At 35.3% G+C, this 25,822-nt stretch overlaps 4 protein-coding genes and 1 long non-coding RNA gene across 5 annotated transcripts; 4 read left to right on the top strand and 1 right to left on the bottom strand.

The window, feature by feature from the left end:
- Nucleotides 1–6: 6 nt before the first annotated feature.
- Nucleotides 7–2,759, top strand: LOC114544284 (regulator of nonsense transcripts 1-like). The gene is made up of 12 exons (XM_028562954.1): nt 7–52; nt 150–267; nt 359–515; nt 582–668; nt 746–801; nt 874–916; nt 1,029–1,086; nt 1,167–1,240; nt 1,379–1,633; nt 1,780–1,923; nt 1,998–2,093; nt 2,185–2,759. Exons 2-12 carry the CDS (start codon nt 158–160, stop codon nt 2,323–2,325), a joined length of 1,221 nt encoding a protein of 406 aa, XP_028418755.1. The 5' UTR covers nt 7–52; nt 150–157; the 3' UTR covers nt 2,326–2,759.
- Nucleotides 2,760–2,952: 193 nt separating this feature from the next.
- On the top strand, nt 2,953–8,296 carry LOC114544285 (ankycorbin-like). The gene is made up of 21 exons (XM_028562955.1): nt 2,953–3,227; nt 3,336–3,412; nt 3,503–3,562; nt 3,918–4,006; nt 4,078–4,200; nt 4,321–4,391; nt 4,638–4,744; nt 5,051–5,154; nt 5,236–5,319; nt 5,456–5,490; nt 5,585–5,662; nt 5,735–5,767; nt 6,315–6,389; nt 6,672–6,740; nt 6,895–6,955; nt 7,056–7,141; nt 7,230–7,292; nt 7,420–7,500; nt 7,614–7,718; nt 7,819–7,884; nt 7,959–8,296. The coding sequence occupies exons 1-21, from the start codon at nt 3,183–3,185 to the stop codon at nt 8,031–8,033; spliced, it is 1,587 nt and encodes a 528-aa protein (XP_028418756.1). The 5' UTR covers nt 2,953–3,182; the 3' UTR covers nt 8,034–8,296.
- Nucleotides 8,297–8,308: 12 nt separating this feature from the next.
- LOC114544286 (BTB/POZ domain-containing protein 2-like) lies at nt 8,309–10,527 on the bottom strand. The gene is made up of 2 exons (XM_028562956.1): nt 9,801–10,527; nt 8,309–9,489 (listed from the first exon to the last, which is right to left on the bottom strand). The coding sequence occupies exons 1-2, from the start codon at nt 10,454–10,456 to the stop codon at nt 8,829–8,831; spliced, it is 1,317 nt and encodes a 438-aa protein (XP_028418757.1). The 5' UTR covers nt 10,457–10,527; the 3' UTR covers nt 8,309–8,828.
- Nucleotides 10,528–20,199: 9,672 nt separating this feature from the next.
- LOC114544287 lies at nt 20,200–22,156 on the top strand. The gene is made up of 5 exons (XM_028562957.1): nt 20,200–20,638; nt 20,757–20,934; nt 21,213–21,378; nt 21,470–21,610; nt 21,911–22,156. Exons 1-5 carry the CDS (start codon nt 20,200–20,202, stop codon nt 22,154–22,156), a joined length of 1,170 nt encoding a protein of 389 aa, XP_028418758.1.
- Nucleotides 22,157–22,415: 259 nt separating this feature from the next.
- Nucleotides 22,416–22,918, top strand: LOC114544283. The gene is made up of 3 exons (XR_003690375.1): nt 22,416–22,480; nt 22,610–22,669; nt 22,868–22,918. It is a non-coding gene; the product is annotated as an uncharacterized LOC114544283 (long non-coding RNA).
- The last annotated feature ends 2,904 nt before the right edge of the window (nt 22,919–25,822 follow it).

Here is a 25,822-nt window from a genome sequence, read left to right as displayed (position 1 = left end):
TTCCCGTCCAACTTGTTTTATGATGGTACTTTACAGAACGGCGTCACCGTTGGTAAATATGGTTTTTTCCAGCTTTGAGTTCTGACTAGATTTTACCCTCCAGCTGGTGTATGTTGGACAATACTAATACAGCATAATTTTTTCCACAGCTGAAAGAATGCAGCCAGGTATGGATTTCCCTTGGCCAGTACCTGAGAAACCAATGTTCTTTTACGCTACAACTGGGCAAGAAGAAATTGGATCTTCTGGCACCTCCTTTCTTAACAGGTTAGCACCTCCACTGCGACTTTTATTTCTGATTTTAAAAAGAGATAAATTTGCAGACATTTACATTTCCCATCATAATCTTGTCGTGTAGGACCGAGGCTGCTGCTGTGGAAAAAATTGCAACTCGATTTCTCCGTGCTGGTGTTAAGCCTGAACAGATTGGCGTGATCACTCCTTATGAAGGCCAACGAGCTTATATCGTCCAGTACATGCAGTACAGTGGCTCTATGCATGTCAACTTATACCAAGTAATATCTCTTTATTGCTGCTATACACCACTTGTTTGCACAGTATATGACTTCAGATATTTTTAGGAAATTGAAGTGGCAAGTGTGGATGCATTTCAAGGACGTGAAAAAGATTACATTATTTTGTCTTGTGTCCGTTCTAATGAACATCAGGTAAATGCATCTCAAAAAACAGGTGATGTTCATGTTATATGTATACTGAAGGAATATTTCGTCTGTGTTTCTTGTAGGGTATTGGCTTCTTACAAGATCCTCGTCGTCTAAATGTTGCATTGACTAGAGCCAAGTTAGTTTTGCCTTTTGTCGTTTAATATTTTACTCGGCTTGATATTTTACGCGGTACTCCTTTTTTGTATAGATATGGAACTTTGATTGTTGGAAACCCAAAAGTTTTGTCCAGGGTTGGTAAATCCTAAAGTTTCTTACGTATTTTATTTTGTGGCGACTCTGCTCAATCCTTCACAGATCTGCCTAGAATATTTTTTGTATCTTTACAATGTTTTATTTCTTTAGCAAGAATTGTGGAATCACTTGTTAAACTATTACAAGGAGAATAAAGTTCTTGTTGAAGGTTGGTCTTTTTTAATGAGAATTATTTGCAAGTGCTTAGATGGTTCTTAGAATTTTGAGATATGTTGATCATTTATATAGGACCTTTGAACAACATGAAGGAAAGTATGATTCAATTCAGTAAACCAAGGAAACTTGTCAACAAAACAAACCCGGTAAGTTATGTTTCATATGCTGCAATCATTCTGAGAATCATTCTGTACCGACTATGAACCATTTCCCATTACCCTTACTCCATTCTTTAAAATCACAAGAGATGCTGTAACTTATATTCTTATGCTTATCATTCATAGGGAGGTCGCTTTATGAGTTCTACAATGTTTGATGCGCGTGAAGCGCTTATGCCCGGCCGCGTTATCGGTCCTGGTTTTGCGCCACAGATTGATCCTACGGCGACATACCAGGACGCTTACTACCGGACGCATGACAGAATGGGTTATATTGGTGCGGAGCGAACAGTTGCAGCTGCTGTTGGAAATATCCCTATTCCTGTGGGAATGTTTTTGCCACCTATGCCTCCCCAACCTCCACATAACTATTACAATCAAGTAAGTCCAAAACTTTTGTATCAGATTTCAGATTCCGCAGTTAAACTACGCCACAACTGGGAACTACGTTTTGTTATAGACAAGAACATTTATACTGTACCCTGTTTCAAACTATGTTTGTTTCATTACTATGTTTGGTTTTTTAGGCCATGCCAGGTCGCCCAATGCCAGGTGTACGACAACAACATGTTTCTAATCAGTATAATCGCAACAACCGTGCACAAACTTCAAACAATAGACATCAAGTAAATCATGGTTCCTATGGCATGAATACAAGCCAGGCTAGTCAGGTAAGATGATAACTTAGGGAAAAAAATCTCCAACACTTGCCGCTGTTTGTTGATAATATATATTGTAATTACAGGAGGCCTCACAGCCATTATCCCAAGGTCCGCTTACTCAAGGTGGTATGTCTCAACCTATGGCATCTCAACCATTATCCCAACCAGAACTGTCACAGGTATGTAATGCAAACATCTGTAGTACTTTCACTATGAAGTCTTGGAAGCACAATTCTCTTAAATATTTTACCCTGTGGTTTATTCTTATAGGATAGTTACTTGGCTGAAGATTTTCACTTGAAGTCTCAAGGGGATGCAGTCCTCTCTCAGGATTCCACGTATCAAGGCGATCAGGGTTACATGAACTCCCTGCCTGATTACAGCCAACCTAACTATGCCTCCCAGTATTAAGTGCCCGTCTGCAGGCATGTAGGGGACCCATACAGTATCAGGCCTGGTTCCCACTGCCCTCATTCAGGCCAAGATTGGAGGGAGATGCAGTAAAGTAGGTGATTGTACCCTCGGAGAGTTGAGAACAAACCCTTTGTTGAGATAAGTTGAGATTTATTACAAGACCATTTCATCGTTCACTATTATTACCACTGAGTTCGTTATAACAGCAATAGCAGGCAACTACTGAATCTTGAGTGATATCATTTAGAACAGGAATGTAAAGAATACCATTGTGTCAATTATGATAAAGAATACCAAACTAGTATTAAACAGTTGAGACATAAGTTAAATATATGTCTGTCAGATAATGAAAGTGATGACCAATTCACTATATCCATTTCTAGTTGTTCGCAAAGCTTGTAACCACTCATTTTTACAAATATATCTTTAAAACGCATTAAAATAATTTGATTGTTGAAAACAGGTCTACGGTACCTACCATACTTGATATGCAACTATTCACATCGAATGCAAACGACATCATTTCGTTTGATGGTATTTAATAAAGTATGGGGGATTTGATGGCCGCTGTTCGTAAGATATCTGATATCTCAGGCTCACGTGGACTGTTCTTTTGCTGAGAGTAAAAGATTAAAAATTGCGTGAATTGTTTTGTTTTTTGCATTTTGTTTATTTTAGGATGTTTGTATTTACTTTTTTAGTCAAAAATGTCTGAAATGACCTTTGTGATCATGGTTACGACTTATGTTTACGATGAATATTCGCATATTTCGCTATATTTACCTGCACGTCAAGGTCCCAAACATTGATCAATGGTCCCAAACTAGTATTTAGTAAAAAGTTAGACGTTTAAAATGAAGAAATTTAAGGACAAACTTGGGAAAGGATCATCTTCTCATGTTAGTATTAAAAAACAAAGCTATGAAATTGCTTTATTCTATTATAAAATCGTACTTTATACAAGAACGCACGTATTAAAATATTCACCATGTCCTTTTTTTCTGCAGGTAGCTTTGATGGAGTGGACGAAGTATGATGATAAAATATTGGATTATATTGTTCATAGTGAAGAAAATAAGTTGAGGTAGGTATAACAGGGTGGGTTGAGAACCACTTTAAGCTGTTTTTCCCACATAAACCTGTAAATATAAATATTAATATTTCTACCAAATAGGTTGGCTTTATTGAGGAAAGGTGTCACACCTTTAAAGAAGAAATCTGATGGAAAAACAATGTAAATATTTCAAAAATATATAAATATGAAAAACATGGCCCATCTATTTTGTATCACTGTCTCACGTGTTTTAGTCGGAAACTATCACTGATACTGTGACAAAAATCATTGTTGGTTGTATTATTGTACTGTTTTATATATTTATTTATTTATTTATTTTGCTTTGCCACTTGAATACAAAGAGATACTGTAATACAAACAGCACAAAGTTAATACAAATGCACTAATATTCATAAACTGATAAATCACATGGCAGGGTATTGCTACAACTCATGCCATGCAATTACAGAAATAACTGAATGTCTGAATTAAGATCACAATAGAGTCCTTCCAGTGACTCTATCATCTCTTTCAGGTTGGATGTTGCTTGTGAACATGGTCACGTTGAATGCCTTGAAGCATTACTAGAAAGGTGTACTGATGTTGTACCAGTCAGTAAAGCAGGTTAGGAAAGTTGAGTGATTGAAGAGAAGCAAATTGAAAATCTCTTCAAAATAATTATTTTTTATCATAAGGTGGCTCAGCACTGCATACTGCCGCAAAATCTGGGAGTGCAGATTCCATTGTTAAATTATTGCAATATAAAGTTCGAGTTGGAAGTATAGATGCGGACAAGATGACAGCCTTGCATCATTCAGGTATTCAGCTGTATTAATTTTTGAAACCTTTTTGTGTATTTGTAATACATGTATCATATTGCAAATCCAGTCTATTCATTTTGAATTGAAGAAGATGCTAAATTTGTTTTGTATTCACAGCAAGCAAAGGCCATGTTGATTGTGTAAGAATTCTTATTCAAAATGGAGCAAAGTTAAATTCAAGAGATAAGGTTTGTTTACTTATTTGCAGTTTCTTTCAAGTTTCAACCACCAGGCATTAATGACCTGGGTTCACAATGACTGGGTTGAAATGAGATCACTCCACCATTGCAAATTATCTCATGAATGTTAAAACCTAACCCTTTTTGGGAATTTTATAATACTTCATAACAGAAGCCAATCTATTCCCTTTTTTCTGATGTGTAGAACAGACACTACCAAGTTTTCAATAAAAATTAACGTCTTTGTAAATATAGGATGGTAGAACACCATTGTTGATTGCTATTCAGGCTGCTCGGGAAAGTATTGTACAAATACTTGTGGAAAATGGAGCAAGAGTCAATGTCACTGATAGTGCACATAAGTAAGATCCTTGTTAAATTCCAGGGGCCGGTTGTATCAAGCCCGTTTAGCTTAAACGGTGGTTAAGTTCAAAATAGAAAGTAAGTCTATCGTTTTATTCAACAAGCAAACTAAATGTTTTTAACCTTAATACAAAGATACTGTTTACAACTACATATTCAATGCATAATATTCAAGTTGACTTATTCAAGAGAGATGTAAGAGTGTTATCTAATCTTGATACAACCGGCCCCAGATATTATTTTATTATTAATAGACTACAAACATTATATGTGGCATGATAGAGTATTTTAAACCTCCTTTTTAGAACACCATTAATGTATGCGTCTTTGATTGGTCTGAAAGATGCTGTTTGTACATTGTTACAACACGGGGCTAATCCATTATTGAGGGATAGTAATGGTCACCAAGGTACGTACAATATGAACATTTTCCATGAATGCTAGCTGGTACATAATATATTGCATTGATGAAGAGCTTTTCATATTCCAGCTGAAGATTTTGCTCGGATCAGTGGCTATGGTGAAATTGTGAGGATAATTTCTGACACTCCAGTTTTACCCCAATGGGATTATGGTATCTATAACCATACCTCTATTTTTGTATTAAATTATTGTAATTGAATTTAACTTAATGTAGTAATGAATTTAGCTGCTGGTTTGCCAAACAATCATTTAATAAATACTTACTGTACTTACAATTATTTTTGTAGCTGAGGAATATATTGATGATGAGGACTCTCAAGATGTAAGTGATTTTAATTCTTGTTCTTATTCCTGCATTTTGAAAATCACAGTTCCAATTTGGCATTACTTTGCTGATGTAATTATTCCCCCTTTAGGGATCTGTGATTGGTAGTAATGACGGCTCCGATGTTGCTTCAATGTTGTCTCATCCTGATTCAGAACACAGATTCGGTGTAAGCTTGTTTCCTCGATAACTTTTTTATGTGGCACCTGGCACTGCTGATTTTATGCTTTGACTGTTTTAGAGTGTCTACAGCAGTGACAGACGATCATCTTCGGTATGTTGATGCATTTATTAAATTACTAAATTGTTCAGTTATTTTGTGCCCCACCATGACATTTGCGTCTTAATGGCATCATTTCGAAGAATTCTTTACTGCTAAACAATGAACAGGAGAATCATTAAGGCCATTGTAATTACAGTGCTTTTTTCCTTCCATATATAGTAAGCCATCCATCCATTGATTATATATGTTTGGGCACAGCAAAATTGCATCCTACAATAGCACAGCTTGTACTTGTACTGTGTAATTAAAATTTTATCCTTAAAGCAAATATTTCTTTAAATCTTAAGTCAACGTCATTAGGAAGATAATCTTCTATTAATCCAACTTTTCTATGATCTACTCAAAATGTTGACAGGACATTGGCGCCATTACTTTGCATATATGACATAATTAAGTTGCCTTGCATTTTACCAAAAGCTTTTAGTGTATACTTTATGCAGACGTTTTTCTGGGGAATGATATAGCTGGCATTTGAAAAGTTGCATAGCTGCATCTTAAGTTGATCTTAGATGAACTAAAATAGTATTTTTCTCTGCAGCATTCTGTTTCAACATTCATTTCCTCATCATCGCATCCTGGCAGGCTTGAAGCAAATGTTTGTAAATTGGATCAGGTAAAGCAGTTGTTTTTTTGTCTTCATCTTGATTTGGTCTTAGTTGTCCAAATTGCTGCATGAAAACATTGCATCCAACATCTAATATATGAGACAAACTAAACCAATTAACAAATAGGCCATGTGCTGTTGGTTTTGTATAGTCAGTCCAAAAACAACACACAATACATTGACTTTCTGAATGACTTTACTTGATTAATGATAATATGTACCTGCATGGGTGATTTGTTTCTGTATATGTATGCAAGCTTCAGATGATCATCTGTCTTTAAACATGTTTAGGAGTTAGAAAGAGAAAATAACCGATTAAACACTCAACTGCCCACAATGGAAATGTCACACTCAAACAAGGTAAGAATTAAGAAATATAATGTACCGTGATGTGAAAAACATTGCTTCAAACCATTTCATCGCAATCTATGTACTACATAAATTTCTGATTTACCTTGTACACCGACAATGCAAAATAAGAACTTAATAAAAAATTCTATTTTGTTACGTCTAGAACAAAGTAAACAGATTGAAGGAGGACATTAATTATAACAAAATAACTGTTGGACAATCTGGTAAGATTGAAATAAAAAATTAATATAAAACTTTAGTCAATTACATATCAAAGTGATGTCCTTCTGTTCCATTAATTTAAATTCAATTTTTTTTTCAAAGATGATGTGGAAAAAGTACAACAGGAGAATTTTCAGAGGGAAATAAATGCATTAAAAGCAGAAAATGAGCAATTGAAAAATGAGCTGGTAAGATATATTTTAATTACAGACTGTGGATTTTATGCATTATAATTAACTTCTCTGAAATAAGTTATATTAAATCATTCCTACATAGATTGATATTAATGTTGATGACAGTATACCAACTATTCCTATAACAGTTTATCAGGAATTAAAGGTAACTTAATTAATATATAAACCAGTATTATAATTGATTGTTGTAATGTAACTATACAGGCCTAGACAAAATTGGTTGGTACAGGTTTAGGTCACTTACTCATCAGGTGTTCTCTTATGTAAAATAGGAATCGACTGAAGAAGAACTGTCAACTTTGAATGCTAGTTTTTCAAATTTAAAGAAGGAAAATGATAATTTAAAACGTCAGGTATGCATATATAGTGTTTAATAATGGGACCATGCATGCATGTTATGGCAATGCAGGTATATCATTAATGTAATATATAGATGTAATAATGCAATTGAAAATGGTTTGTTTAGATTTTGGAATTGAAACATCAAACACGGGATGAGGCACAAATGAAATCTGAGCAGAAAATTTGTGCTTTGGAGGAACAAGTTTTAAGGCTTCAAAACCAGTTGATGGTATGAAACTACATCATCCTACTTTGTAATTTGATAAACTGCATTGTTAATACACTATATCTGCCAGGTTTTTAAATGCTATATTTGCAAATTCACACAGGAGGCAGATACTGAGCATTCCAAGACAATTAATGTGTATAGATTACATCTACTCAATGCACTACAGGTAATGAAATTAGCCTGGACTAACTTTAGCTAAACCAACTCATTTTAAAACAGAAATCATCAATCTTGCTGTAGGGAGTTATAAGCAAGGATGTTAAAAAAGCATTGGAACTTATTTTGAAAATACGAAATGATGAGCAATTTTGTTGATGATCTGGATCATCGAAGGAAAAGGAATAGAAAAGATGAATAGGTATTCTTTGAATCCCACTTTAATGCCTTTTGTATTTACTGCAGCACACAAACAATTATTTTAGCTTAGAGCAAATCAAAAAATACATAAACAACTTACTTCCATATACATTTGAGCAGCCTACATTGTAGATGGTCTGTCAACCTGGGGCCGGTTGTATCAAGCCCGTTTAGCTTAAACGGTGGTTAAGTTCAAAATAGAAAGCAAGTCTATCGTTTTATTCAACAAGCAAACTAAATGTTTTTAACCTTAATGCAAAGATACTGTTTACAACTACATATTTAGTGCATAATATTCAAGTTAACTCATTCAAGACAGATGTAAGAATGTTATTTAATTTTGACTTATCCACCGTTTAAGCTAAACAGGCTTGATACAACCGGCCCAAGAACACTAGTTCAGTTAGCTAATGTTATTTTACTCAAGGTCTTTTCTCAAGATCTCTGAAATAACACCATTATGTACATATATATATCACAAGGCCTAAAATTCTATATATAAAATGTGTTTTAGCACTTGATTGTAATATAGGACATGTATGTTACATAAGTTTATTTGATATCTAGGATGTTGATAGTGGAGATGACAAACACTTGTTTATATAGCTGTGTTTCTAATGCATTTCATACCCACAATCAACTTCAGTTTCAAGGTAGCCAAATATATACAAAGTTTAAGAGTATAACAGTCACTCAAAGATGTTCACCTAACTACATCATGCAGATATGTCAAAATTAGGGTACATTTTAGAGTCAAGTGTAGAAAATTATTTCAGGAATTTGTCCGTCCTCGACCGAGGTTCCATTATTGTTTCCAGTAGCATATGAAAAATGAAACACAATATTCTCATCCTTTGGTTCAGGTATTTCACAAACAACTTTACGCTGTCCTTTTGTGCCATAATACGAATCAGCACCTTTCAAGGTTGCACTTGCAACATAAATGATGCTTGGGGAGAGTTCTATTGGTTCACTGAACATCACACGGAATATGCTTGGGGTTCCATCGCAACTAAACGCTGTGTCGTTCTCTCCACAAACCAAGCCAGTCTCAGTGTTAATGATTTGCATTTTGACATTGTAATCACTGGGACCATGAATTGCACCATAAAGGCCCAAACCAACAACAAAGATACGCTTGTTTACCGAGAACCGAATCCGATCACTTGTACCACTATAACCCCATCGGTTTTCAACTTTTGAGAATCTCCTGACAGACTTCTCCCGGCCGGTCAGGCAACATCTTGGCTTATCAATGAAATTAACTTTTGGTTTGGGATTCACATGGAAATACAGAAATAAACTGACAATTTCTTTCTCTGTTAAGATACCAGATTGTGCTGGGCCTGTTGCAAAATCTTCCACTGGCATCAATGGGAAACGGATCTGGTACAAAGCCTCAGATAAGACACACCTAGAAATAGAATTAATTTTTCATCTATTTGCAGAGGTTGGGTTTTGGTCGAGGGTACAAAGTCGAGGGTCGATTTTTGTCGGATTTTCGATCATCGATTTTTGTCGGATTTTCGATCATCGATTTTTGTCGGATTTTCGATCATCGATTTTTGTCGGATTTTCGATCATCGATTGTGATTATTAATTTCAAATGTCAACAGTTCTCTAAGTCGTAACCACTAAAATTTAGACGTGAATCCTTGCAAAGAGCTCCCTTCCATACCAGAATATATTAATGATTGTAATACACGAGAGATCTGTATTATTTACCTTAGATTTGCTGGCGTTTTGTTCAATTCCTTTCGCTCGCATTCTTGTTTTGCCCATCGCACTGCGTGTTGAAACAACTGGCTTTCTTTCAGTCCTAGTGTGTCACGTTTTAAAACAGCTAACAATGTATTGTAATCAATATCCGTAAAACCTTCGGCATTAAAACTTTCAAACGTATTCTTATCAATACATTCCAAACATCTAGTTGCTAACTGTGACTCGTCAAATAATCTCGCCTGTGTCAACAGCATGAATGCATTATCAGGACGAAGGTTTTTCTTTAAAAAATCAACGCAAGCATCTTCCATAATCGGCACTACGTATTTTTTAGCTGCATATAATGTAGTCATGACAGTTTCTGGGCCGATTTGGATCTCGTCTGTATATAAGAATTTTAGGAGAGCAAGAAAAGCTGATGATTCTACATCAGGCAGTTCTACATCATCATTTGGGCTTGCTATACCACCATTGAACATTGCATCAAAGACAGCGCTTCCCATTGAGAGGACAAACCGATGTGCAGGAATACGTCGTCTTTGCGAACCCTTGCCAACGATAAAATGAACATCACAGAGTATTTCATTATTGAACAAAAACTTTACTCTATCGTAGACATTAGTTTTTCCTGCTTGCCAATTGTACGGTTGTGTAGACATACTGTTTCTTGCGATTGTTTGATACGCGACATATTGATTTTCCGTAATGGAAATATCGAATCAAACTAATCTTTCTGGGTTATAAGCCCATGTTACGGGTCACGGAATATATAATTAGAATCGCGGAAATATATAACACAGTGTTTCCAGTTTTCTGTGTTTCCATGTTTCTATGTTTCTTATTTCTATGGTTCTAGTTTCTATGTTTCTATGTTTCTACGTTTCTGTGTTTCTATGTTTCTGTGTTTCTATGTTTCCAGGTTTCTACGTTTCTGTGTTTCTATGTTTCTGTGTTTCTGTGTTTCTGTGTTTCTGTGTTTCTGTGTTTCTGTGTTTCTGTGTTTCTGTGTTTCTGTGTTTCTGTGTTTCTACGTTTCTACGTTTCTACGTTTCTGTGTTTCTGTGTTTCTGTGTTTCTGTGTTTCTGTGTTTCTGTGTTTCTGTGTTTCTGTGTTTCTACATTTCTACGTTTCTGTGTTTCTATGTTTCTACATTTCTATGTTTCTGTGTTTCCATGTTTCTATGTTTCTGTGTTTCTGTGTTTCTATGTTTCTATGTTTCTATGTTTCTATGTTTCTATGTTTCTATGTTTCTATGTTTCTATGTTTCTATGTTTCTATGTTTCTATGTTTCTATGTTTCTATGTTTCTGTGTTTCTACATTTCTACGTTTCTGTGTTTCTATGTTTCTACATTTCTATGTTTCTGTGTTTCCATGTTTCTATGTTTCTGTGTTTCTGTGTTTCTGTGTTTCTGTGTTTCTGTGTTTCTGTGTTTCTGTGTTTCTACGTTTCTACGTTTCTACGTTTCTGTTCTGTGTTTCTACATTTCTATGTTTCTGTGTTTCTGTGTTTCTGTGTTTCTATGTTTCTATGTTTCTACGTTTCTGTGTTTCTATGTTTCTGTGTTTCTATGTTTCCAGGTTTCTACGTTTCTGTGTTTCTATGTTTCTGTGTTTCTGTGTTTCTGTGTTTCTGTGTTTCTGTGTTTCTGTGTTTCTGTGTTTCTGTGTTTCTGTGTTTCTGTGTTTCTACGTTTCTACGTTTCTGTGTTTCTACGTTTCTACGTTTCTACGTTTCTGTGTTTCTGTGTTTCTACATTTCTATGTTTCTGTGTTTCTGTGTTTCTGTGTTTCTGTGTTTCTGTGTTTCTGTGTTTCTACGTTTCTACGTTACTACGTTTCTGTGTTTCTGTGTTTCCATGTTTCTGTGTTTCTGTGTTTCTGTGTTTCTACATTTCTACGTTTCTATGTTTCTATGTTTCTATGTTTCTATGTTTCTATGTTTCTATGTTTCTATGTTTCTATGTTTCTATGTTTCTATGTTTCTATGTTTCTATGTTTCTATGTTTCTATGTTTCTATGTTTCTATGTTTCTGTGTTTCTACATTTCTATGTTTCTACGTTTCTGTGTTTCTGTGTTTCTGTGTTTCTACGTTTCTACGTTTCTGTGTTTCTGTGTTTCCATCATTTCTGTGTTTCTACATTTCTACGTTTCTACGTTTCTACGTTTCTGTGTTTCTACGTTTCTGTGTTTCTGTGTTTCTATGTTTCTCTGTTTCTATGTTTCTATGTTTCTGTGTTTCTACATTTCTACGTTTCTGTGTTTCTACATTTCTATGTTTCTACGTTTCTGTGTTTCTATGTTTCTGTGTTTCTACATTTCTATGTTTCTGTGTTTCTATGTTTCTGTGTTTCTACATTTCTACGTTTCTACGTTTCTGTGTTTCTGTGTTTCTACATTTCTGTGTTTCTGTGTTTCTGTGTTTCTGTGTTTCTGTGTTTCTGTGTTTCTGTGTTTCCATGTTTCTACGTTTCTGTGTTTCTGTGTTTCCATGTTTCTGTGTTTCTGTGTTTCTACATTTCTACGTTTCTGTGTTTCTATGTTTCTATGTTTCTGTGTTTCTACATTTCTATGTTTCTACGTTTCTGTGTTCCTGTGTTTCTATGTTTCTGTGTTTCTGTGTTTCTATGTTTCTATGTTTCTATGTTTCTATGTTTCTATGTTTCTATGTTTCTATGTTTCTATGTTTCTATGTTTCTATGTTTCTATGTTTCTATGTTTCTATGTTTCTATGTTTCTATGTTTCTATGTTTCTATGTTTCTATGTTTCTGTGTTTCTACATTTCTATGTTTCTACGTTTCTGTGTTTCTGTGTTTCTGTGTTTCTGTGTTTCTGTGTTTCTGTGTTTCTGTGTTTCTGTGTTTCTGTGTTTCTGTGTTTCTACATTTCTATGTTTCTACGTTTCTGTGTTTCTGTGTTTCTGTGTTTCTGTGTTTCTGTGTTTCTATGTTTCTACGTTTCTGTGTTTCTACATTTCTACGTTTCTACGTTTCTGTGTTTCTACATTTCTATGTTTCTATGTTTCTATGTTTCTATGTTTCTGTGTTTCTATGTTTCTGTGTTTCTACATTTCTACGTTTCTACGTTTCTGTGTTTCTACATTTCTATGTTTCTATGTTTCTGTGTTTCTGTGTTTCTGTGTTTCTGTGTTTCTGTGTTTCTGTGTTTGTATGTTTCTATGTTTCTATGTTTCTGTGTTTCTACATTTCTATGTTTCTGTGTTTCCATGTTTCTATGTTTCTGTGTTTCTGTGTTTCTATGTTTCTATGTTTCTATGTTTCTATGTTTCTATGTTTCCATGTTTCTATGTTTCTGTGTTTCTGTGTTTCTGTGTTTCTGTGTTTCTGTGTTTCTATGTTTCCATGTTTCTATGTTTCTGTGTTTCTATGTTTCTGTGTTTCTGTGTTTCTGTGTTTCTGTGTTTCTGTGTTTCTGTGTTTCTGTGTTTCTGTGTTTCTGTTTTCTACGTTTCTACGTTTCTGTGTTTCTGTGTTTCTGTGTTTCTGTGTTTCTGTGTTTCCATGTTTCTGTGTTTCTACATTTCTACGTTTCTACGTTTCTACGTTTCTACGTTTCTGTGTTTCTACGTTTCTGTGTTTCTGTGTTTCTATGTTTCTCTGTTTCTATGTTTCTACGTTTTTGTGTTTCTAGATTTCTATGTTTCTATATTTCTATGTTTCTGTGTTTTTGTTATTCGATGTTTCTATCTTTTGGGTTGTCTGGCGTCAGTACAAGTAAAATATCATAGTGCCACAAAGGGTGTTACAGTGTTGATGAGATTTATATTTCCAAGTGCTTGTTTTGCAATTTGATTTGTTGCTGACGTGGCAAAATTTTCCCCCTATTGTACGCGGGTAGTAGGCGTAGTAAGTCGTCTAGTTGCATTCCGACTAACAAGTAAAATGTATTTGTAAAATACCAAATTGGTGTTACAGGGTTAATGTACGACACTGACTGCGACGGTGTAAATACAACCAGTAATTTTGTAGAAAACTAACAAATATTTTTAATTTAACATAATAGGATTCTTACAAGCGGAAAGCTCGACAAACCGCCATCACGCATTAGGTGATTATAGTGTAGCCGAGGTAGCTTTACCATTTTCAATAATCACTGGTTGTATTTACACTAAATAGATATAACGATATTGTTTTAGTTAATATTTCTTAGTATATATTTACTAACTAAAGTTACTTCTTGTTTAAATTTTTCCGAATTTGTTCCAGAGTTTTATCAAACAAGGGCAAATTACACAAAAAATCGTGTTGTGTAACCAGTCCAATTAATTTGGTGTAAATCTTCTTAACGTCACTGCTATAATCATTAGAAATATTTCCATTTAGTCCTTTCAATGTAACATAAATAATCATTACTATTAAAAACTCTAGGCGATTGAACGGTTCTTCAATTTGGGAGTTTGTGCGTTCCTCGTAGAAAATGCGAGAGCTTTTGAATGGCGATGATTGAATTTGTTGTTTTTTTCGATTGCCTGATTTTCGCTTTCCCTTGACATTTTCAGAACTGATTACTCTGCAACTACCATTTTCCCCACAATGACCTTTGCATTTACACTTGTGCCAGCAACTCCCATAACGTGGTATGCACTTGCATCGGCTCTTATAGGCGCATTTTTTCCCAGGTCCATTCATCTTTGACCTGCCGGCGTTTATTCCACACCGACACGCTCCCCTATTTGAATTATCTGTCTTTTCTTTGTTTAATAAAACGCGGCCATTATCGTGGATTTCATTATTGTTCTCCTCAGCGTGTTGGTTTTTATGAACTAAGGCATCATAATGACCTGGTCCACCATGGTTAAATGTTAACAATATTGCTTCTCCATTCCCAATAGACGAACGAGGGTATATTTCATAAAATGGAACAAGATTTTGCGTTGATAGCACTAGTATCGGTATCTGCAAGACGTTGGACAAACCAAGTGGCATCAGGTCCCCGATAGTGGAAGCGAATACACCCGAATTTAAAAAAGCATGTGCTTGTTGCTGAAAGTCGACGTCCTCACCCACAAATTGCTGGTATTCTTCAGTGAAAGGTCCTGTCCACTCTGCGACAAGATGGCTTCGCAAAATATCACTTATTGCGGGAACAGAGACTGCTGATGAGATCCCCAAAGTATACAAATGCTCTCTAACATGCGTCTGCAAATCACATCTACTCAATAACTGCGAAACTTGAAATGCGACTGAATTAAAAAAGCAGTTCCCATCTCCTGCAATTCTGACGACTTCTAGACCCCACTGGCTTGCGATGGAGTTAATTTCTTGCTCGATGGTTTCCACAGAGCTGTCTTGTTGTACTTGTTTCGTGGTGAGAAGATGACGTGGCACCTCTGTTGGCAAGGTACGTGCATAGATTTTTTTCGCTTTCCAACTATCTCCCTGATAGATTCGGATGATCTCCAAAATGATAGCCCTTGCTTTAAGTACTCCAATGTGTCGTACTCTTCCTTCTCAGATCTTTCCGAGTAGTCATGTTCGGCCACAATCCATTTACATTTGATATTCCTTTGCAAAATGGAAATGCCATCCAAAATTTCTTCTACTTCCTTACGCGAATAACTTTCAAGTCCCTTAACCTTGCGTGCTGGTCGTTGATTGTTTTCGGATCTCTCTATCTCTTCCAGACACCTTTCTACTCCAAAATATTCTAATTTTTGTCCATATTCAGTTATCAGAATGTGTTCATTCTTTTGAGTTTTTGTCACTTGGATAGATGACATTTCTTTCTCGTTTTCTTGGGCCAACCTGTACAACATTCTAAACATTTTCGTATATAACAATGGAAGCCCTATGCGGTTGGTTGCAACAATTTTCTTTAAATCCCTATGAAGCCTTTCATTTTTGTTTGTTCCACACCCAACAGGTATGTCCGACAAACAACCCTTATTTATGTGAACCTGAATGTTTTTTATTTCCTTCAACATTTCTTTAGTAAGAACACTCAATCCAGCTGCATTTTTTACAGATTCCCATTTATTGCTAAATTTTTCTAAGTTTTTCGAAATAACGTCAGGCGAAGGCGAAGGCCTAGACCTTTTTTTCCCGATGTCTCCTGGTTGACGGAAAACTAAGCCATATTCTTTAGCCATGCCAGACGAGTATTTCGAACACTTTGGTATTTTACGCACTAATCTTTGCACTGCGTGGAATATGTCTAGCTTAATGGGTACACCGGGAAAATGCTTGCTTAAAAATGATGTCCATTTGCAACAGTTATCGAGGAATATTCCTTCTAAAATGTTATTTTGTGTCAGAAATCTTTTCGAAAGTTGTTGAAACAAATTTTCAAGCTCAGCTGTTCCTTCCGTTTTAGTAAATTTCCACTGGATAACTGTGCCTTTTTCATTTAATACGCAAAATAGGCTTTGAAATAATTTTACCCACTTATTATCACTTTCGCGTAAATATCCGATATTCGAAGTTGCTTTAAATGTGTGATCGCAACTAATCCATCTTGCAGGAATTGTTGAAAAAAAATGCCGATAAAATACTTCTTCTGACTTAAATCTGGAAATGATTGCACCCCCAACTAGCGTATGTCCTACGCATGGTAGGTCCATTTGTTCGAACGTTGGGAAATTTTGACTTACTTCTTTTGTTAGGCCAATGTTTATAGCAATGTTATGATCACGGTAATAACGTTGCGCTCGTTCATAAAATGCTTTTTTGTAACATCGCTGTATAATTTCGCAGATCTGATTAGAGCTAAGACCTGCATCAAGTAGCTCTTCCAGATAATCGACAAGTCGATTTGTGAAACCTGACTTATGACTTAAAGTGAATGGTACATTATAGTTATTCACTTGTTTTACGACGTCCACATCTATGCTATTTATTTCAGTATGGCCTAGATCACATGAGTACTGCTTGTATACCAGTAATACGGGAGAGGTAAGGCCAAATATGATACGCGGATTTAGTCTTTGCAGTCGCCCATTTTTCCAAACTCCTGTGTTAACTAGGTGACCCTTTCGATTATTTTCACACATTTTATCGTCTGTTTCACACTTAGGACAAAGTATTGTATTTCCTTCAAGTAAAGCATTAAATTGGCACAGAGGGTCAAAAAGAATGTACGGAAGGACACAATACGACTTTGGATCATTTACCCACGTTTCATCCAAACTTGGAAATATATCGTACCTGATATCAGGGGGTTCCATAGTATGCTCCGTATGGTATTTAAGATCAGCAGCTTTGGTTGCAGACTCGATGCATTTTTTGACATATCCATTGATATCGTACCCCACAGTTAACGTAGGCTTCGCTATTGACAATAGAACGATAATAAGTGAACAAAAATAGAACGCTTTCATCCTGATCGTTGTGTTTTCATTATACATGAATAACCATTTTTATCGTTTTTATATCATCTATTTATGCTGCATATACGGAAATGGGAATAATCTGGTTAAATTAAAGATTCCATTGGCGTCGACACACAAATTGCTGCTGGCCATTGACCACCTTTTTTTATATTGCATTTGCTCCATTACCTGTCGGTCTTTTAGATAGGGCACCAAGTTCTCATATCAGAGTTGTAATTATCGTCGGCAAGGCGTGTCTCCTTGGGGGTACACCTTGCCATAACTGAGTCTATTTATAAAATCACATTATATAAATTTCGTATTTTCTTCGTAAATATTTTGTATTAGTTAATGTGATTTATTTACGTATAGAAATATTGCAAGCCATGGATTTTGCATAGCCCTCACCGCAGCTCAGTTTTCTGAGCATCAATACTGACACATTAAATCTCACACAATTTTAGGATAATTTTGGCTGGAAGTAATGGTTTCCCAGCCGGTTTATTTCCGTCAAACAAGATGATATTTATATGAATACATTCCAACAAAATTCCAAATATTCATGCTCAGAAAAGGGTGGAGGTGAATTACGCCAGCACCTGTACAAGTACGCCTGAAGTAAAATAGTTAATTGAGATATTCTATAATTGTCAATTGAGGTCCTCTATGTATCAGCTATTGCAAATCATGCAATTTGCATAATTGCTAGAGGAGGAGGTGGGTTGAACTTTAAACGAGCTCTATTTTCTGCGATGTCACGCTTACACTGACCGATTGTGTTTTGGGTATTCGGTCTTGTTAGTTTTCAAATTGCTGCTGGCCATTAACCACCTTTTTTTATATTGCATTCGCTCCATTACCTGTCGGTCTTTTAGATAGGGCACCAAGTTCTCATACCAGAGTTGTAATTATCGTCGGCAAGGCGTGTCTCCTTGGGGGTACACCTTGCCATAACTGAGTCTATTTATAAAATCACATTATATAAATTTCGTATTTTCTTCGTAAATATTTTGTATTAGTTAATGTGATTTATTTACGTATAGAAATATGCAAGCCATGGATTTTGCATAGCCCTCACCGCAGCTCAGTTTTCTGAGCATCAATACTGACACATTAAATCTCACACAATTTTAGGATAATTTTGGCTGGAAGTAATGGTTTCCTAGCCGGTTTATTTCCGTCAAACAAGATGATATTCATATGAATACATTCCAACAAAATTCCAAATATTCATGCTCAGAAAAGGGTGGAGGTGAATTACCGCCAGCACCTGTACAAGTACGCCTGAAGTAAAATAGTTAATTGAGATATTCTATAATTGTCAATTGAGGTCCTCTATGTATCAGCTATTGCAAATCATGCAATTTGCATAATTGCTAGTGGAGGAGGTGGGTTGAACTTTAAACGAGCTCTATTTTCTGCGATGTCACGCTTACACTGACCGATTGTGTTTTGGGTATTCGGTCTTGTTAGTTTTCAAATTGCTGCTGGCCATTAACCACCTTTTTTATATTGCATTCGCTCCATTACCTGTCGGTCTTTTAGATAGGGCACCAAGTTCTCATACCAGAGTTGTAATTATCGTCGGCAAGGCGTGTCTCCTTGGGGGTACACCTTGCCATAACTGAGTCTATTTATAAAATCACATTATATAAATTTCGTATTTTCTTCGTAAATATTTTGTTTTATATCATAGTAAGCGCACACGTATTTCGTGGTTTTAATGCAAGTGCACAATTAAGTACAAACGGTGCGATGGAGTTTGACAAATGAAGGTTTTCGAAAGAAACACAGCATTGCAAGTTATTAGATTCGATAAAATACTACACTAATCATATAAAATATGTAGTAATCGTTATATCATTATGTAGGAGAACGGTGATCAGGAAAATTTCCACAGACGATATTCGAATGCAACTAGACTAAATTTGCATGATGCGCGCATTCAAGCTCCCCAGAAATATAACACGATTTTTGAATTGGCGTTCATGATTTTACAAAATTAATCCGCCATAATCTAAAAGATCTATAAGAGGATTAGTCGAGGACGTGCGAACACACACCTTTTAATAATTGCTAATTGAATAATACAGTTTCGAAATAATGCAGACAAAATTTGACAGCTCTCACTGTTATAAAACCCGCGCCATTTGCAGTATCCTTCAATTGTACACTTCGAAAGGTAAGGATATGTCAGGCAACTTTTCTACATTAATGTCCAGTAAAATGTGTAGTTTTCGCAGCTTCTAAACCTTATTCAACATTCTTCTGTTTTATAGTTGGTTGACTTGTATGTTTGTAAAAGCTACGCTCCTTTTCTAATCGCTTGTAAAGAGGTAAGGTTCTAAAGTTAGTACCTATAAATAGCAGCTCGAACAACATAAATTTTAGGCTAGCTATATAATGTATATGCACCATTTTAAATTTGCGGTCGGGCCCTAAAAAAAAATTCCGGACATACAATAAATTTGGAAAAGAGACTTTGTTATATGTTATTGTAGTTTCCGCACCATTAAAAGACTGAACATCGGCGAGAATTATGACCGAGCTTTTAGAATAGTGATTAAAAGTTTAACTCCGTATAACCAAAGGACACAAAATTGTTGTAAAACGTTCGTCAACTACTAGATTTGACTTCTGGGAGTCGGTCACTGTGATTACTATATAATAGCGAATATTTTTATTGTAGATTTTTATGATGTCTTCGAGAAGAACGATATTTCCAATTACCACGCCCGCTGTGAATGAATGCCAGCTCGCGAACGCCATCAAGATGGCTCGGGCGATTAAATTCCCACTGGAAGTTTTCCCGGAGCCAATAACTGAATGGCTGATGGCATTGGCATTTTCCGTGAACACACGGCCAGAATTCATATTGATTGCGGCTATTTCGGTTGTGTCCACTTTGATGGGTCCGAAAACTAAATTAAAGATTCGGAACCGTTATCGGGAGCCGTGCAATCTGTTTACCGTGTGTTTGAGTGAACCTGGGGCCGGAAAATCGCAAGCGTTTGAGATTGCTGTGGAGAGTCCAATCCGCGCGTTGAAGGAGCCAGCTCATTCGATGGTCATCCATGACTTCACGCGGAAAGGACTCTTCCAGCACCTCGTCTCACGATGGTAGAGCTCTATTGGCTCATTCTGAAATGAGTTCGTTTTACGAATTCATTTTGAAGAAGCAACAAGAGGGCTCAGGTGAGAGACAGTTATTTTGCAGGCTTTACGATGGCATTGCTGAATGGGCACTAACAAGTGCGTGCACGAATAACAGCAGTTCCGCTGGTAAAGTCGAGAAACGGGAGCGGCGTGAGGTCCTTCTAGAAAGCACTTTGGCCCTTGGTGGGTTCACTCAGCCCGAACCATTTCTGCAGCTGTTTAAACCCCTAGCCAAAACCAAGGATGGGTTTCTTGATAGAATTTTGATATGTTCAATAAAACCTCGCTTGTTACTCGAAGAAGAAGTGGAACAATGGTGTGAAAAACTGGAAGAATACACTACACAAGAGTTCTCCGGTGAGTCGCCTATGTATGTATGCATTTATGCCGTGCCGGTGTATGTATGTTTTTATGCATATAGGTATGTTGTATGTATGTAAACTTTACTCGAAATAACCAACAATTTTTTTTTCAGGCGTATATAAGACAATATTCGACAAGCATGAGAACGGTGTCGAGTATTGTTACTCACCTGAGGCAAAAGAGAAGTATACTGAGTACGCCAATAATCTCTCCAAGAATATGAATGCCCAGTGGGATGAAGAAAGCATTTGTACGGAGAACTTTTCCAAGGACAAAAAAAATTTTATAAGGTATAATAACTATTATGCAGGCAATGCGGTATTGAACACTCGAATACGATATTTAAAATACCATTCTATTACCGGAACACCTTAAAATTGCGGAACCAATTTAGATGAAACAGCGCTCGTGGGACATCTTCAGTTGATGAAATAAAGCTAAAAGCATCATTATTATTAGAAAAAAGCCAATCAGGGCGTAACCTGTATGGATATATTAATTTCAAGCCTCATCATTATTAACATTAACCATCCAATTTAAGCCCAATTTTGAAACGTATATTTTCTAGGATATCATGCGTTCTCCACGTCCTCTTGTCTGTCCTCAGTCATTTTATTGACAATGAGAAAGACGGCGAAGAATGTGATATTGAAAAGGAGATTCCGCGAAACATATTAAGTATTGCAGAGGCAGTCATGGAATATTTTGGAGATCAGCGAAAGGCCTTTATGACGGTATGTATATATATATATATATATATATATATATATATATATATATATAATATATATATAATATTTTTTTTTTTTTTTTTCTATCTTCTAGTTGATAAAACCTGTTTCCAAGGAAAACTCCCGTTCATCATCAACAATTCCGGATGATACAGGATCATCGTCTTCCAGCGAAATCATAAATGCATTCGGGCAGTGGTTTGTGGGCAGGTGTAAAGACTATTCCGAAGAATGTGTAAGTATCCGTTCGATGCATGTTTCTGATACATGAATTTTCGAAGAATGAACTTAGATTGTGATCCGGTATCTGCCCAATAGTCGGTTACATGTGACTATAGGAAAAATAAAACTCTTTTATGATAAATTGATAATTTCATGCAGTCATTTTCAAAACAGTACTTCATTTAAACATCAATAGTTCAAAATTGCACGAATTAATACAAATATTTCAGTAATGAAAATTAACTTTTGTTAAAAAATGTTAACCATTTAGTAAATTCAGCAAAAGATTGATGAGCTTCTTTCTTATCTTTAGATCAGTAAATTTGCCAGAGAAAAGAAAAAGGCGGGTGATAAGGAGCCTAGCAGTATCGCTATACGGATAGAAAGCATTCCGGACGATGGTGGTCAGCCAATCATAGTAGACAAAAGCGAACTAAAAAAAGCAGTCGTGAAAGAAGGAGGGCAGGATCGAGACACATCTTATTTCTTAAATCAGGACGGAAAAAAAAAAAGGCTGGTTGTTTGTCAATTCCATTGGCATCGTTCACAGCACCCCTGAAGCACCAGGTGTTACAAGGTTGGTTTACGACGGAGTTGTATAAGTTAAAAAAAATATATAACACATATATATTATATGTTCAAATTGATTTCTAATTCAAGTTGGTATTTTAAAGTACGTTTAAAAACACAAGAAACTCAGTGTTTCATGCACTCAAGATATCCCAATATCTATTGTTTTCACAATGTATTCGCATGCTCGTTGCCATTCGTGTGGAAACAAACAAATTAGAACATTCTAAATGATTTGTTACAGTTCTCAAAGGTCTGAAGCTTGACACATTGCCACAAGAAATTGGTTCCGGTGACAAGAAAGCGGAGGAATGTAAGCAACATAAATCCCATACTGCAATTATTCCCTGTACAAAATCTATTTTGACAAAAATTTTTAAATTGCTGCAAAATATGAAAGGGAACAATGACCTTAAATCGTTGTCATGTATATTTATTAAAGGTTTGTCTGATGAAGATGAAAATGAAGGAACTGCAACTGACATGAGTGAGCATGACACAGGTAACCGATCAAAAATCTAGTATTTGTATCATAAAACCGTATAATAAAACATAGTTCTATATATACTAAATGCATGAATGTTTTCACGCTTTGTTGAGTGCCATTTTCTGACGTGTGTGTTGGGGGTGTATTTCATTTTGAAAGAGATATTTTTCGTATTTTATTTAAAAGTTTTCCTGCTTCGATTATTTACTGTAGTGGGCAGACAAACTCAAATGTCTATTGGATCCATTGAAGACGAAAATAAAGAAACAGAAAAGACGATAGATATGAGTGAGCATGACACAGGTAACCGATCAAAAATCTAGTATTTGTATCATAAAACTGTATAATAAAACAATAGTTCTATATATACTAAATGCATGAATGTTTTCACGCTTTGTTGAGTGCCATTTCCTGACGTGTGTGTTGGGGGTGTATTTCATTTTGATAATACGTGTCTGTCGTGTCATCAATGCAATGTCGGATGCTTCAAGAGATATTATTCGTATTTTATTTTAAAGTTTTCCTGCTTCGATTATTTACTGTAGTGGGCAGACAAACTCAAATGTCAATTGGATCCATTGAAGACGAAAATAAAGAAACAGAAACGACGATAGATATGAGTGAGCATGACACAGGTAACCGATTGGAAATCTAGTATTTGTATCATAAAACCGTATAATAAAACTATAGTTCTATATATACTAAATGCATGAATGTTTTCACGCTTTGTTGAGTGCCATTTTCTGACGTGTGTGTTGGGGATGTATTTCATTTTGAAAATACGTGTCTGTCGTGTCATCAATGCAATGTCGGATGCTTCAAAAGATATTATTCGTATTTTACTTAAAAGTTTTCCTGCTTCGATTATTTACTGTAGTGTGCAGACAAACACAAATGTCAACTGGATCCAATGAAGACGAAAATGAAGAAACTGAAACGACGATAGATATGAGTGAAAATGACAGGGGTAACCGATCGGAAATCTAATATTTATATACCAATCGTTATAAATCTTCTTTTTCTAAACTAAAAATATCATATATTTTAGGTAAATCGGACCGATCAAAACGAGAGATGAAAAAATTAACAGACGCCTTGTCGAAGAATGACAGGCCAAGCAAACGCAAAAGACGAAAAAATGCCAAATGACATTTTACTTTTTTTTATTATAACTCATTGTTAAGATTGTTAATTAATTGTTACGGCTGTATTATTAGACAATTACCTATAATGGGCAGAGTGTTTATGTAATTATGCCTTTATCAGGGAAAAATCAAATGTAAAAAACATTTATTAAATATAAACTTATCTGGCAGATCGATGATCATCTAAATCAGACTAAAGTAGCCGTAACGGTTTTGAAGAATAAAATGTTTCAAGAAAAGAATAAGTGAAAACGAACACAGAAACACCGAAACACAGAAACATAGAAACATAGAAACACAGAAACATGGAAACATGGAAACACAGAAACATAGAAACACAGAAACATAGAAACATAGAAACACAGAAACACAGAAACATAGAAACATAGAAACGCAGAAACACAGAAACACAGAAACATGCAGAAACATAGAAATGTAGAAACACAGAAACGTAGAAACGTAGAAATGTAGAAACACAGAAACATAGAAACATAGAAACATAGAAACATAGAAACATAGAAACATAGAAACATAGAAACATAGAAACATAGAAACATAGAAACATAGAAACATAGAAACATAGAAACATAGAAACATAGAAACATAGAAACACAGAAACGTAGAAATGTAGAAACACAGAAACATGGAAACACAGAAACATAGAAATGTAGAAACACAGAAACGTAGAAATGTAGAAACACAGAAACATAGAAACATAGAAACAGAGAAACACAGAAACGTAGAAACACAGAAACGTAGAAACGTAGAAACGTAGAAATGTAGAAACACAGAAACATGGAAACACAGAAACACAGAAACGTAGAAACGTAGAAACACAGAAACACAGAAACACAGAAACACAGAAACGTAGAAACATAGAAATGTAGAAACACAGAAACATAGAAACATAGAAACATAGAAACATAGAAACATAGAAACATAGAAACATAGAAACATAGAAACATAGAAACATAGAAACATAGAAACATAGAAACATAGAAACATAGAAACATAGAAACATAGAAACATAGAAACATAGAAACATAGAAACATAGAAACATAGAAACATAGAAACATAGAAACATAGAAACATAGAAACATAGAAACAAGAAACATAGAAACATAGAAACAAGAAACATAGAAACATAGAAACATAGAAACATAGAAACACAGAAACGTAGAAAGGTAGAAACACAGAAACACAGAAACATGGAAACACAGAAACACAGAAACGTAGAAACATAGAAACACAGAAACACAGAAACACAGAAACACAGAAACACAGAAACACAGAAACACAGAAACACAGAAACACAGAAATATAGAAACATAGAAACATAGAAACATAGAAACACAGAAACACAGAAACATAGAAACATAGAAATGTAGAAACACAGAAACACAGAAACGTAGAAACATAGAAACAAAGAAACACAGAAACACAGAAACATAGAAACATGGAAACATAGAAACATAGAAACATAGAAACATAGAAACACAGAAACGTAGAAACATAGAAATGTAGAAACACAGAAACGTAGAAATGTAGAAACACAGAAACATAGAAACATAGAAACAGAGAAACATAGAAACACAGAAACATGGAAACACAGAAACACAGAAACGTAGAAACATAGAAAAACAGAAAACAGAAACACAGAAACACAGAAACACAGAAACACAGAAACACAGAAACACAGAAACACAGAAATATAGAAACATAGAAACATAGAAACACAGAAACACAGAAACATAGAAACATAGAAATGTAGAAACACAGAAACACAGAAACGTAGAAACGTAGAAACATAGAAACAAAGAAACACAGAAACATAGAAACATGGAAACATAGAAACATAGAAACACAGAAACGTAGAAACATAGAAATGTAGAAACACAGAAACGTAGAAATGTAGAAACACAGAAACATAGAAACACAGAAACACAAAAACGTAGAAACATAGAAAAACAGAAACACAGAAACACAGAAACACAGAAACACAGAAACACAGAAACACAGAAA

The sequence above is a fragment of the Dendronephthya gigantea genome, unplaced genomic scaffold, assembly GCF_004324835.1.
Source record: "Dendronephthya gigantea isolate DGI-Jeju-01 unplaced genomic scaffold, DenGig_1.0 000716F, whole genome shotgun sequence".
In the NCBI taxonomy this organism is placed as follows: Eukaryota; Metazoa; Cnidaria; class Anthozoa; order Malacalcyonacea; family Nephtheidae; genus Dendronephthya; species Dendronephthya gigantea.
Note: the sequence above shows the minus strand (reverse complement) of the source record. Positions and strands in the feature narration are given on the sequence as shown.